A 15,372-nucleotide genomic window follows, 5' to 3' on the forward strand; every position below is an offset into this window, starting at 1 on the left:
GAGAAGATAGTGCCCCAATGGAAATTTGGAAATTGGCTCATTCCTGAAAACCCTGTGAATCAACATTGTGTGCCCTGGTATCTATGAAACTCGAAGTTAGTGCTGTTCTCAGTTGGATATGTGTGTGTACTAATGGTAGTGCTGTGCACTGCTCTCCCAGAATCCTGCTGATAGTGCTGTGTGCTGCTCTCCCTTTATCCTGAAGATAGTGCTGTGTGCTGCTCTCCCTCTATACTGATGATAGTGCTGTGTGCTGCTCTCTCTCTATCCTGATGATAGTTCTGTCTGCTGCTCTCCCTCTATCCTGATGATAGTTCTGTCTGCTGCTCTCCCAGTATCCTGATGATACTACTCTGTGCTGCCTGATGATAATGCTGTGCATGCCTTGAAGCTCCATGATATTTCTGTATACTGCTAGTGCTCTGTGGTAGTGCTGTGTGCTGTTGTTCCTGTATCTAATGGTAATCCTGTGCTCTGCTGGCCCTGAGGCTCAATGATAGTGCTGTATGATACTGGCCATGTGTCTTTACGATAGTGCTGTTCTCTACTGGCCTGAAGGTTTAGTGATATTTATCGTACTGGCTGTATTTTGATGGCCCTGGTACTCAGCGGTTATGCTTTGCTTTCATGGGTGTAGTGTTGTGTTCCACTGGCCCTGGAGCTCAGTGGTGGTTCTGTGCTTTGATGTCCCTGAAGTTGGGGGGTAGTCCTATGTCAGGCTGGCCCTGAGGCTCAGTAGTAGTGCTGTGCTTTGCTGAACCCTCTACGTCATGGTATTGCTGACCTTAGCTGGCCCCTCTGATTGGTGACAGCGCGGTGATTCTCCATGGTCCTGCTGTGCTTTTCCAGTCCGATTGTTTGATATTCGTGCTGCGCTCTGCCTGCTCCACTGCTTGAAAGTGGTGCTGTGCTCTGCTTCTTGGAAGTGTTGTGCTCTACTGTCCCCATTGCTTGATAGGAATGTTTCACTCTGAAGACCCTCTGGCTGTACAGAAGTGCAAAAAGAACAATTGATGGACAGAATGCAGAACAATGTCATACAGGATGCTTGTTTCCGGTCCAGGGAGGACCTGGCTTGACAGTTCCGTGCCAGACTGTTCCTATGAGGCACAGGGCCAAGACTGATTTGCATATGGCTGGGTCTAAACTGGGGTGGCATGGTGAGCAAAAGAACGATGGATTTAACCCAGATCTCTTAACTGGGGGTGAATGTATGATTTATTCAGCATTCCGTCCATCATTCGTTTGCGAAGCACTTCTCACCCTAAGTGGGATGGTTATGCCCAGACGTGGGTTCCTTACTCACCATGCCACTAAATTCAAGCTATCCTGGCTGATGAAGGGTAATACCCAGAAACCGGTCCCAGGATGCTTGTTTCCAGTCCAGGGAGGACCTGGTATGGCAGTTCGGTCTGGACTGTTCCCATGAGGCAAGGGTCAAGACTGCTTTGCATATGGCTGGGTCTAAACTGGGGTGGAATGGTGACCAAAAGAACGATGGATTTAACCCAGATCTGTTGACTGGGAGTGAATGTATGATTTAGTCCGCATTCCGTCCATCATTTGTATGTGTACAGACGTGCTGCGCGCTCTCAGACAGATAAGCCATGAGTGATTCTTGTACCAGTTGCAGCCGGCAGGGCAGGGGCAGTTTTAGTCTGAGCAACCCATCCAAACTCATAGTAAGCACCTGAGCTCTTAATGCCAATGGAGAGGCCTCTGTGCCAGGTCACTGAGAAATGACTCCATCATCCGAATGAGTGTCTCTTCTCATCTGGCCGGGTGATGGGGTTGGGAGGGTGAGGTGAGGGGATTATTGCAAGTCCAGACTTGCATAGAGAAGGGGTTCCTATGGATTATACTGTGTTGGAATAATCTGTTAGTGAGAATAAATCCAAAAGCCTCGTTTGATATTTGTTTCACAAAACCTTTCTGTCCTTTTGCAGCATGAAGAGGAGGGACAGCACTATTACACCATGGATGATGGGCAGACGAAGTTCACTGATCTGATACAGCTGGTGGAGTTCCATCAGATCAACCGGGGAATCCTGCCGTGCAAGCTGAAGCACTACTGCACACGTGTGGCCTGATGATTACAGACGCGGATCTTGTAATTCCATAAATGGACCCTATGATCCCCGGCGTGGGGTCTGTGATCCCCGGCGTGAGCGCTGTGATCCTTGTCATTGACGTTTCCTGTCATGGGCCATGCTGTCACAGGCATGGGACTCTGCTGGCCTGGGTTGCACAATCCCTGCTGCAGACCTTAATGGAGTCTTGCAAATTGGATCCCCAGTGGGCCTCTATTGGCATTGTTTCAGCGGACTCTAGTATTGGTGATTCCAACTTTGGGTTCTGTGATCCCCGCGTGGGCCTTCATGCACCAGGGACCCAGACTGGCAGAGAGACCGATCTCTAACGTTCAAAGTCTGTGCTGCAGATCTCACGCCGTCAAAACAGCCACTCGGGACAGAGTTATTGATCCCTTCTCTATTGTGCATCCAGTCACCCAACTGCTGGGCTGAAAGAGCAACTCCTTTGGTCCTTATGCTCCTCTTGAGTTCATTAGCAGATAATTTTGGCACCGCCACCAGCACTTTGACTGTTTCAGTACTCTATGTACATATTACAGACACTCCACCACACATCATGCCCCCTGTTTGTGACAGACTGTGAAGCAGGAACAATTGCTTTTTGGTCACAAGAACTAGAATTTATAGTAAACAATCCAGAGGGCAATAGTGCCAAAGGTGACAAAATCTGCACACGAAGGACTTCTGCTGCAAATACGTTTTTTTATTTCAATGCTAAGATTGTATTTGTTTGTTGTTTTGCTACTTCAGCCAACCAATCTGAGTACATCGAAGGTAAGAAGATATTTTAGGCAGAAGAAACTGGACCTGCGGTACTTCTCCAGTTCTTCACTGTAGTACATATGACATAACCACATTGGACAACCAGGCAGTGCGGCTTTTACTCACAAAACAAACTCCTGCGCAAAGAAGATAGAATTCAATGGTGACACCTGGTGTTCAAAGTATGATATTACCAAAGATTGTGGAAGAAAAGTATGGTCATCTGCACAGCACTGACACCTGGTGCCTAGTTAAAATACGGCAGCCTCTGACGGTAAGGTGCTGACACCAAGTCAGGTGTGAAATTAAGTGTCCTTTCAGAGCATGAACCTGGATGGAGTCCGATAAGCAGCCTCCATACTTCTGCAGCCGCATACAGCCGCACACAGGACACTGCTGGTCGCAGAGTACTATATGTAATCCTGCAGAAAGCTAACAACCAGGATATGGCAAGACTGGAAGTCTTGTAGGGATTTTGCATTGTACTTCCCAGCTAAAAAGTGAATCACTATTTGTTTACTGGGGCAAGAAAAGGCAAATGAATAAGTAAAAATCTAATACTTAAAATAGCTCAGCCTCAAGTCTCTAGGCCTTTGGATCCTATCTGAAGAGCATCAGTACATTGAGGGGAAATGGAGTGGAGAATAGTAACAGGCCTGGTTCAGAGAAAATGGTTACAATACATACAAAGTGATCTCCGCGAATGCACTGAAGTGTGGTTGTCATTCCTGAAACGAGAGAGCAGGAACGCAGTAGGCTCAGTTGCAGCATCCCTATTCCAAAAGACATGAGAAGTCATGACCAAAATGAACAGCGGGGTGATTCATGGGACTTGTCCGGGCCTTTCGTTTGGGGAATATTGGTGAAGAAACGCTCAGGGCGTTCCGGCTTTCTTGCTGCTGCCACTGGTGCCTTCTGTGATTTGTTACCGGTCATAGTCATAGGAACATTAAGACTACCCATAACAACAGTATCTTCAACTGAGATTTGTGAATCTGAACTGTACTGCAAAGGCTCCCTAAAACCGGATCCACCTGAGATCTATGCAGCCCCCCACAAATCGATCATTAACCCAACTATAAAGAAAATCAAGGTTCTGATCAGAATAAGATTCTATCTGTACTTCACTGGCTCATAAAATCACATGTTCCTATTAATTATCAATAGTTTGAGTCCTTTAATGCACTAATTTACAAGAAGAAAGCTCAGGGATGGATTGTAAAATGATGCAGAGTTCTGTGGTAATCACCACTTAGTCCATGGTTTGCTCACAGTAGGAAATCTAGTTGTGATTGTTGCTTGAGGTGGATGATCACACACCCCAAATAGTAATCCAAATTCTTACACTCACTGAGAGCTGGGTTTAACTTCTGCGCATATATAGTAAAAGTGTGGTCTTAAAACAGATCCTTTTAACTACAAGGGGTTGGAAGACACTACTTGATTGTATTCTCCTGCACTATCCTTCATTTAATTCAACGCATCTTAGCTGTAAAGAAGGAACGTATCAAGGAAGCACAATGTCAGGAAATGGAGGGTGTAAGATGTACTCCTGGAGAAATGGGACCTTAACATTTTAAGCAAGAGCACACACACTTCCTGTATTGGAAGGAAAACGAAGTGAAGAAATGCTGTCGGCAACCAGGCGGTCCTCAATGGCATATGGTCTCCTGTACGTATTCTTCTCAGAGGCTGCTGGGACTTTGACGTCTTTTATACAAATGACACACTGCTATTGCCTCACGCTCTCATCTTCTTGTACACAAACCCACACATTTAAGATGAATATTTTGTCAAAAGACAGATTTGCTCTATTTATAGCTACCTTGAATGCCAATTTCAGTAAATGTAAGTTCTTTTTTTTTTACTTTTGACTGATGTGCCTTAATTAAAGAGTTTTGTTGTCTGTATGCATGGTTGGAGGAATTTGCTGTTTCCAGCAGCCAGTAAGTAAGTAAAAGTGTTTCTAGAGCGCCCAATACAGAGGTGTCTTGGCTCTAGCAGACCTAAACAGTGGAGATCATTTTATGTTTCTTCATCCATCCACCAATACTTTATTTTAATTTCTCTTCCCTTTCTCATGCTTTTTCGACCTTTCCCATCCCAGTCTACTTTGGCTTCTGTACCCCCTTTCTTTTTATCTTCTTTTCTGCCTTGTAGTCCTTATTCTCTTCGGCCTTCGCTTCTCCTCCTCCCTTTCTCCTTTCCCACCTTCTCCTTTCCTAATCTCTAAACAGGTAGAAAAAAACTTCAGAATAGACAGCTCTTTATTACCTGTAGCATAAAACATTGAAGAATCTTATTTTGAAAAGCAAACCATTGTGCCAATTGCATACACATATGATCAATATAAAACTTATCAAGGCAATTTACAGAATTACAAAGTAAGTAGTAAAGAGTATGTATCTTATTCACACTCAACATTTCAGGTTTTGAACACCCAAGTAAAAGTGTAATGTTCGTGGCATGTGTGCTGTAGATACACATGCTTTGCATACTCCTGCCATCTAATGTTGGGTCCGAATGTTTGCAAGTTGTTTTTCTTCAAAGAAGTCTTTCCTAGTCACGAGGTAAAATGACTCCCCCTTTCAGTGATAGTGCGCATGGTCATCGACTCCATTGTTAGATTGTTTTTTCCCGCCATCAGGTTCGGACGTGTATTGCTGCACTCCAGTTCTACACTGTTCTTCGGGGTCCCCTCGACGCGCAATCCTCTCTACCCTCGATGGTATTGTTTTGGGCGCGTTTCCCACTTCTCCGTGTATTGTTTCGGTCAACAAAATTTACTTTTCGATCAGAAAGCTTGTGGAGAGCCTTCGGGTCTACCCACGTCAGATCAGCTCTCCGTCAGTGGAATGGACACTGTTAAAATTCTGCCCTCAGTGCCACAGTAAGTATCCTCTCACTGATTCTCACAGGCTGTGTAACTTGTGCTTGTCTCTGGAGCACAAGGAAGAAGACTGCGACACTTGCAGATTGTTTTGATCAAAAAAATCTCTTCGCCATTCTCTGGCTCGATGTCCAGAGATGCAGCATCAGAGCATCAAAGACACGCTGGACATCTTTGGTGACGATTCCAGTCAAGAAGTTGTTGAGGCATCAGCGGCAGAGGAGGAAGAAGCCTTCTCCATGCAGGACTCTGACTCGGAGCTCGAGATAGACCTCGACGCCGAAGAACTGCCGCAGGGACAAGGTGTAGTGTGTACAGAAGAAGCCTTGCCCCTTCAAATCACTCCCAAAAAGCACAAGGCTTCGCCACCACCTCTGCCTTCTGGCCAAGGTCAACACTGAGATGATGTTTCCGATGCCCCGCCTCCAGGCCCGCCTCCGAAACAGACAGTCAAGCCTTCCAGCTTGGTATCGAGTCGGCAAAAGTCTTCGTTGGAACCAAAGCCGCCTGGTGCCAAACAGAACTCCTGCTCAGAGCCAAAATCCTCCATGCCGAAAGCCAAGCAGCTTTTGGAGCCAAAATCTTCTGTGCCGAAAGACCAGCACAAACCGGCGCCAAAACTGAAAGATGTTACTTCAGATCCAAATTTAGACATTGTTCCTCCGAAAATCGGATCCCAAGCAAAAGAGGCTATATATTAACCCCAAGACTGGTCATATTCATACCAAGCTGCCTCAGAAATATCAGCTTCCTGATGAGGACACTCCTTACAAGATCTCTTTAAGGAGGAATTCTGTTGGTACCGGTCCTTTTTATCCACCACCAACATCCCCTCCACCCCCTTGTGCTCCTCCTTCAAATCCTTTGCAAATCACACCTCAGGATTCTCCACAATCTCACCATGCTCACGATGATGTTGATGATGGGTGGGACACATTTACCAGTAGATCCGTGGACCGATTATACAATTGATCCACCAGCAGATAATGACCTAGACCTTTACCCAGCCAAGCCATCTCCTCCAGACAACAATATATCCCACCAGGAACTCATTTCCAGGGCTATCCAATATCATGGGGTTGTACTGACTGCACAAAGAATCATTAGAAGAAGATTTTTTTTTGAGACCTTAGGATCCACACATACATCATCACAAACGCTTCCTATGCTTAAGGGTATGATGAGACATGCTGTTGACATTTTTAAGGACCCAGTACGAGCATGTATCTTGACTTCTAGGGTTGATAAGAAGTAAGAAGCCTCCCCACCAGACCCAGTATTTATCAAAGGCCAGTTGCCACTAGATTCACTGGTAGTGTCTAATGCTCGTAAGCTGCTTAATTACCAAACATCAGGGGATACTCCACGACCAGATAAGGAGTCTAAGTTCATAGATGCTTCTGGCAAGCTGCTCAAGCTGCAAATCACTGGCACATTGAAAATACACAGGGCCTTCTAGCCAGGTATGACAGGGCACACTTGGATGAAATGGAGCTATTGCTTCAATATCTCCCAGACGAGCATAAAGCTAAAGCCAGGATTTAGTAAATGAGGGTAAGCTAATTAGGAGACATGCTTGGTTAAGGATCTCTGAGTCCATGGGAGCGCTCCAGTCTCCTTCAAACAGAGGCTTCTCTCATCATTCCTTTTACAGAGGGGGCGGGGTCCAAAACATCCTCAGACCAGAATACCTCCATCTACAAAGGTACAACCAGTCCTCTCCCTCAAGAGGCTTTTTTCCGAGGAGGTTATACAGGGAACAACTTTAACGGTAGGGGTAAGACTAACACACCCCGTAACTCCATGCCCCCTAATAAGCAGTGACTTGTCCACGCTTCCCCTGACTATACCACACCTGCTGGGGGTAGACTTCAACAATGTCTCCCTATTTGGCAGTCTATAACAGACAAGTGGGTGATTGGAATTATCCAACATGGTTATTGCCTGGATCTTACCAGCAATTCTCTCAACATTCCACCTCTACCTCACAAATTGTCTCCAGAACACCTACAATTTCTCGAACAGGAAGTGCAATCTCTCTTACTGAAAGGAGCAATAGAGCTGGTTACATCACAGTACCAGGACTCAGGGGTTTGCTTTGTGTATTTTCTCATTCCTAAAAAGTACAGTTCCCAAATACCTATTCTGGATCTCAGAGAGTTAAACCATTATATACTGTCAGAACATTTTCACATGGTGACCCTCAACAGGTACTTCCACTTTTACAGAAGTCAGCTTTTATGTCTACTCTAGATTTAATAGATGCATATTTTCACATTCCAATTCATCCGGCTATTCGCAAATACCTCAGATTTGTGATAGAAGGCAAGCAATAAGGATGCAAAGTACTTCCCTTCAGAGTGACTACAGCGAGTTTACCAAATGTCTGGCAGTAGTCGCGGCTTATCTCAGAAGAAAGCATATTCACGTCTTCCCATATCTAAACGGCTGGCTCATCAAAGCGAGCACTTACCAAAACTGTCTACAACACACACAGATCACCATAGACCTACTTCTCAACTAGGCTTTACGGTCAATGCACAAAAATCTCACCTGCATCCGTCACAGATGCAGTCTTACCTAGGAGCCACTTTAGACACAGTCAAAGGTCTAGCCTCTCCCAATGTATCCTGAATTCACAATATTCAGGCTATCCTACTACAGTTTCAGTCCAACCAAGCCTTACCAGCCAGAGTGTTCATGCAACTGCTGGGAATAATGGCATCTTGCATTGCATTTGTACCCCATGCAAGACTTAACATGCGTCCCCTACAAGAGTGCTTGGCACGTCAGTGGAATCAGTTGCAGGTTCAATTAACCGATCTAGTGTTGGTAGATGGCAATACCCATCGCTCGCTGCAGTGGTGGAACCTACAAAATTTATCAACAGGGCGGCCTTTCATCGACCCTGTTCCACAGATCGTGATCACAACAGACGCATCTCTGACATGTTGGGGTGCTCATCTCCAAAAGAAATGCAAGGCCTGTGGAGCAACAAACACAAAAGCCTCCACATGAACTATCTAGAGCTTCTATCAGTTTTTCGAGTGCTCAAAGCTTTTCAAACTCACCTGATAGGCAAAGCTGTCCTAGTCTGAACAGACAACATGACAGCGATGTATTATGTGCAAAAGCAGGGGAGGACACACTCTCACCAACTATCAAGACTCGGTCAAGCCATTTGGAATTGGGTGATCTATCACAAGGTTTATCTTCTGGCAGAACACCTCCCAGGAGAAAACGATCAAATTGCTGACCTTCTCAGTAGGAGACAACAAATTCACGAGTGGGAACTTCATCCCCAAGTTCTCCTTCCCTACTTTCAACAATGGAGATTCCCACAAATAGACTTGTTCGCCACAGCAGAAAACGCAAAATGCTAAAGCTTCGGCTCTAGGTTCCCACACCTGCTCTTAAAGGGCAATGCCCTGTGGATGAAGTGGTCATGGATATTTGCCTACGCTTTTCTGCCTCTCTCCCTCATTTCGTGTCTGGTTCGGAAGCTCAGGCAAACATCACTCACACTAATTCTAGTAGCTCCCACATGGGCCCGTCAGCCATGGTACACCACCCTGTTGGAGTTGTCACAAAAGCTGCACCACACCTCCAGTCTCCTCACACAGAACCATGGAGAAATCAGACATCCAAATCCCAATCCCAAAGAACGATCTGGCTCCTTAAGTCATAGAGTTTGGTTATTTAAATGTACCACCAGACTATATGAATATTCTAAAACAAGCAAGAAAGCCTACCACCAGAGCTTGTTATGCAGCAAAGTGGAAAATATTTGTTGTATACTGCAATAACAAAATTAATTCTTTAGATTCTTCTATACAAAACAATATCTATTACCTGTTACACTTACAGCAAACTGGACCAGCTTATACATCTGTTCATTTTCACCTTGCAGTGATAGCTGTGTATTTGCAGGACAGGCAACATCTGTCACTATTCAGAGTTCCAGTAATCAAAGCTTTCATGGAGGGGTTCAAGAGAGTAATACCACCGAGGATTCCTCCTGCCCCAGTTTGGAATCTCAGCATTGTTCTCACAAGGCTCATGGCTCCATCTTTTGGACCATTGCACAAATGCCCCTTGCAATTTTTCTCATGGAAGGTTCCTTTCCTCATTGCGATCACATTACTGAGGAGAGTTAATGAGCTACAGGCATTAACCTTAGAAGAACCCTTATTTCAGCTACACAAAGACAGGGTAGTTCTACGCTCCAACCCTAAATTCCTTCCCAAAGCAGGTTTTACTTTTTATATAAACCAATCAGTTGAGTTACCAGTCTTTTTTCCTCAACCTGATTCTGTAGCAGAACGCGCTTTTGACACACTTGACGTTAAAAGAGCTTTATTGTACTACATAGATAGAACAAAAGACTTTCGCTAAAACAAAACAACTGTTTGTTGCATTTGTTCCAACTCACTAAGGCAATCCCATCTCTAAATCTAGTATTGCAAGATGGATTGTTAAATGCATTCAAACATGCTACGTTAAAGCTAAAAGAACGTTATCCATACCCCCTAGAGGCCATTCCACTCAAAAAATAGGGGCTTGTGTGGCCTTTTTAGGTAACATTCCTGTAACTGATATGTTCGAGGCATGTGGGCTGCTAAATTCATATCTTAGCATTAGATCGCCGCCTAGTGTTGGGTCCGGATGATCGCACATTGTTGTCCTGGAAGAGTCTTCGAAGTATCCTGAGATAGGTGGCTCCTCCCCTGGACTACAGTGCACATGGGCATCGGCTCCATCCTCAGATTGTTTTTTTCCGCCATTGGGTTCGGATGCGGTCTCGACTTCTCTCTGTCGGAACCGAGTAAAACTTACTTTTTAAGACCAAAAGGTCTTATATTTTATAGCGTCGGTATTGTTTGCGCACGGTCTCGAGTTCTTCCAACTCTTGGAGTCGGATTCAGCGGAGTTTTTCACTCTTCGGACGTTGAGGCCTTCTCATCGCGACACGACCGCTACTTTCAAGCATGGAGCGGAGTCCGTTTAAGTACTGTCCGCTCTGTGGGTCTAAGTACCCACATATAGACCTGCACCCGGTCTGTAACAAATGCCTTTCACCGGACCATGACGACGGCAAGTGCAAGGCTTGCGCTCAGTTCCGGTCAAAGAAAACTCTTAAGCTCCGGCGCGCGGTGCGCCTGGAGGCCAGACAAGCGGCCCCGGATCCAGAAAACATCTTCGGCGACCAAGAAGAAGATGAACAGGGTCATCATCTCCAGATATCCCCATCCGAAACGGAGGTCGAGGCGGATCCGGCGGACGACGACGGAGTCGCGGGTCAAGGCCTTGAATACGTCGACGAGGTAGGGGACGTCGAAGAAATTTATGGGGCCGCGGAAGATAGCTCAGGGGACGAGCTATGCCCCGAAGGTTTCGAAGATCACGATCGGGTCACGGGATCGCCAGTCGGCCTTACCCAAGACCCCGTGCCGCAAGCCACGGCCCCGCCATCAGGCCCGGCCACGGACATACTTGCTGAGCAGGCCACATCGAAACCGAAACCGAAACCTACAGTGTCGACTACACCTAAAATGGCCGACCCGAAAACGAAACCGAAACTTATGGACTCGAGCGTCCCTAAAATGGCGGCCGGCACACAGAAAACTACTGCACCCGCCGCCGCATCGGCTCCGTCGACCTCCGGTCCGCAGAAGTCGAAGAAGCCGGTCGATTCCAAAGGGTCAAAATCGGCGCAAGAGGAGGGATCCTCTACAAAAGGTGGTCGGCACGGATCGACCGCGGCGACACCGTCTAAGCACGCCAAGGCCAGCGGCACGGCTCCGGTTACGCCTGGGACTCCGTTGGTCGGTCGCGTAGTGGACGCGGAACCGACGAAGGCGCACGGATCGACAGCTGGCACATCTGCGCATCGATCCAAGGACTCTGGGTCGGCGACAACTGCATCGGCGTCCAAACCTAAGAAAGGCCACCATGACGTCGGATCCGAGGGGAAGGTCAAGACACCCTCGTCAGCGCCAAAAGACACTGTGAGTGAAGCGTCCCCCATCGCCGCTTCGCTACAGAGAATCAGGGACAAGGCCGCTGCTATGTCGGCTCCGTTGCCGTCGCCTCAAACGCCGACGGACGCTCCGGCAAAGCCTAAGAGTAAGCTTCTCTTCCTTCTGCCGCCGAAAGAGGCTCCGAAGGCTTTTTCCACGAAATCGACGCCAAAGAAGTCGGATTCTTCTACGGCAGGTGCACCTTCAGGTCGAGAACTCGAATCAGAGGACGATTCGGAGCACTTCATCGACGCCAACACAGGCAAATTAACCCTATACAAGAGGAGGATCACTTCGGAGCCTCTGGACTCCTATGTCATCCCACTAAAGAAGAAAAGGGTGCCTCTGGACGCTTCTAACCTGATAGAGCCTATCCAGCCTCCTCCTAGAAGAAGCCCTACTCCCTCACCAGACCAATCTGAGGGTGAGGGATATGATGAACAGGACCAATACACCTTCCCCATCAATGACCCAGATGCACATCCAGATGCATATGATGACATTGGTGACCAAGGCACCCAGAGTGTGGGGCAAGATCCACAACCATTCAGTGCACGTGCATCCCCAACAGAGGATTCTGCAGGTTTTCATGCACTAATTGAGAGGGCAGCTGCTAATCATGATGTGGACATGCATGCTGACCCGGTTGAAGAAGACTTTCTCTTTGACACGTTTTCAGTCTCTGAGAGGACTGTAAAGACACTGCCTATGCTCAAGGGAGTCCTCAAACATGCTGCGGACATCTTTAAGGAACCCACTAGGGCGAGAGTGGTCAATCCACGTATTGAAAAAAAGTACAGGCCAGCACCTGCAGACCCTGCATACATTCGGGGACAGTTGCCGCTAGACTCCCTGGTGGTCGCCAATGCCCGCAAACGGGCCAACTCCCAAACAACGGGTGAAGCTCCTCCCCCGGATAAGGAGTCCAAAGTGCTAGAGGCAGGGGGCAAAAGAGTAGCTGCACAGGCTGCCAACTTTTGGCGTATTTCTAATACACAAGCACTCTTAGCACGTTACGATAGGGCGCATTATGACACCCTAGAACAGATTGTACAACACCTGCCTCCAAAGTTTCAAGAGGGCACAAAACTGCTTATAGAGGAAGGAAAATTGATCTCCAACGCAGCCATCAAGTGTGCACTTGACGCCGCAGACACAGCAGCTAGGGCGATCAACACTAGCGTCATGCTAAGATGACAGGCTTGGCTCCGCATATCTGGGTTTAAACCTGATATTCAGACAACCATCCTTAATCAGCCAGTCAATCCTGATCGACTGTTTGGTCCAGATGTTGACACCACCCTCGAAAAGATAAAAAAGGACACAGAAACTGCTAAGTCCATGGGGGCCCTACAGTCACAACAGTTTCGTGGCAACAATTTTCGTCGCTCAGGTGCACGTGGAGTCACCAGAGGACAAATGGGTCAACAATCTCAATTCTCAAAAGGTGGAGCACAATCCTCGTTCACAAAACAGAACAAGGGAGGTTACAGAAATAACAGCAACAGAGGTCGCGGCAGAGGAAACAACAGCTCCCGCTCCTCTACCCCAAGCAAACAGTGACTCTCTGTCACTGCCCCCCGACCACTTAACACCTGTCGGGGGGAGACTGCAGCAGTTCCTGCCCGTCTGGAGAAACATCACCACAGACAGGTGGGTGCGTCAACTAGTCCAGTATGGTTATTGCCTAGAGTTGAAATCCACTCCACCCAACATCCCGCCAAGGCAAAGGCCTATGTCCGCAGAGCACTTGCACTTATTGCAGCAGGAGGTAGTGGTGATGCTGCAAAAAGGCGCAATCGAGCTCGTGCCAGTGGAGGAGGAAGGCACAGGGGTGTATTCCCTGTATTTCCTTATCCCAAAGAAGGACGGATCTCTCAGACCCATTCTGGATCTACGTCCCCTAAACCTGTATATACTGTCAGAACATTTCCATATGCTCACACTGCAACAGATTCTTCCCTTATTAAACCAGGGGGACTTCTTAGCAACCTTAGACCTCAAGGATGCTTATTTCCACATACCACTACACCCGTCCCACAGAAAATACCTCAGGTTCACTATCCAAGGCAAACATTATCAGTTCAAAGTCCTACCCTTCGGAGTCACCACAGCCCCAAGGGTGTTTACAAAGTGTCTGGCGACAGTAGCGGCGCACCTCAGGAGGCAGGGCATCCATGTCTACCCCTACCTGGACGACTGGCTCGTTCAAGCCAAGTCAGAACAACAGTGTGCCGCGGACATGTCGACTACCATTCACCTCCTTCACGATCTAGGTTTCTCGTTGAACTACCCAAAGTCGCACCTTCAACCGGCGCATGTCCGGCAGTTTCTAGGCGCGACGATCAATACCCTGACAGCCGTGGCTCAACCAAACCAAGTCAGGATAGACAGCATGCAGTCTCTGATCCAGAAGTTCAGATCACAACACTCACTTCCAGCGAGAGTGTTCATGCAGTTGATAGGCATGATGGCCTCCTGCATCTTCATAGTCCCTCACGCACGGCTACATATGCGCCCGCTCCAGGAGTGCTTAGCGAATCAGTGGACACAGGCTCAGGGACAATTAACAGACCTAGTGTTGGTTACCAGTCGGGCATACGACTCTCTGCATTGGTGGACTCCACACAACCTTTGCAAGGGCCGACTGTTCCAGGAGCCAGTGCCACAGATTACCCTGACAACGGACGCATCTCTCCAGGGATGGGGAGCTCATCTGCTCAATTACACTGTGCAGGGACTATGGACGACGCAGCAACAGAAGATGCACATCAACTATCTGGAACTGATGGCAATCTTCATGGCACTCAAGTCCTTCATTGTACATCTGTGCAACAAGGTAGTGTTGGTCCGGACGGACAACATGACCGCGATGTACTACATTCAAAAGCAGGGGGGCACCCACTCGCCACAGCTGTCTCATCTGGCTCAGGGCATGTGGAAGTGGGCCATTCAGAGGAACATCTTCCTCATGGCAGAACACCTCCCGGGCAAGGACAATCTAATGGCGGATCTGCTCAGCAGACACAGCCATCAAATGCACGAGTGGGAGTTACACCCATCTGTACTCCACCCGTACTTCCAGCAGTGGGGTCATCCGCAGATAGACCTGTTTGCAACAAAAGAAAACGCAAAATGCCAACACTTTGCCGCCAGGTTCCCTCACCCACAGTCGCAGGGGAATGCGATATGGATGAACTGGTCAGGCAAATTTGCGTACGCTTTTCCGCCAGCCCCTCTGATACCGCTGGTGGCAAGAAAGCTAAGGCAGCACGCGATGACTCTCATCCTAGTTGCTCCAACGTGGGCGCGCCAAGCATGGTACACCACGTTCCTCGAACTCTCAGTGGTACCGCATCAAAGACTGCGCCTCACGCCCAGACTTTTGACGCAGAACCATGGAGAAATTCAGCATCCAGATCCGCAACAGCTCAACCTGGCGATCTGGCTCCTGAAGTCCTAGAGTTCGGATACCTTAACTTACCTCCAGAATGCATGAACATCATCAAGGAGGCAAGGAAGCCAACTACCAGAGCATGCTATGCTGCAAAATGGAAGCGTTTTGTCATTTACTGTACGGCTAATGACATCACCCCGCTAGATGCAT

At 47.7% G+C, this 15,372-nt stretch overlaps 1 protein-coding gene across 7 annotated transcripts in view; it reads left to right on the forward strand.

The window, feature by feature from the left end:
• Positions 1 to 4,765, forward strand: part of GRB7 (growth factor receptor bound protein 7) — a 674,120-nt gene extending 669,355 nt beyond the window's left edge. For all 7 annotated transcript variants that reach the window (XM_078645666.1, XM_078645662.1, XM_078645663.1 and 4 more), the window contains one exon: positions 1,947 to 4,765. In XM_078645666.1, coding sequence (XP_078501792.1) covers positions 1,947 to 2,090 — 144 coding nt within the window. In that variant the 3' untranslated portion in view covers positions 2,091 to 4,765. The remainder of the gene's footprint in view (positions 1 to 1,946) is intronic.
• Positions 4,766 to 15,372: the final 10,607 nt, after the last annotated feature.

Source organism: Lissotriton helveticus, chromosome 5_1, assembly GCF_964261635.1.
Source record: "Lissotriton helveticus chromosome 5_1, aLisHel1.1, whole genome shotgun sequence".
NCBI classification, from domain to species: Eukaryota; Metazoa; Chordata; class Amphibia; order Caudata; family Salamandridae; genus Lissotriton; species Lissotriton helveticus.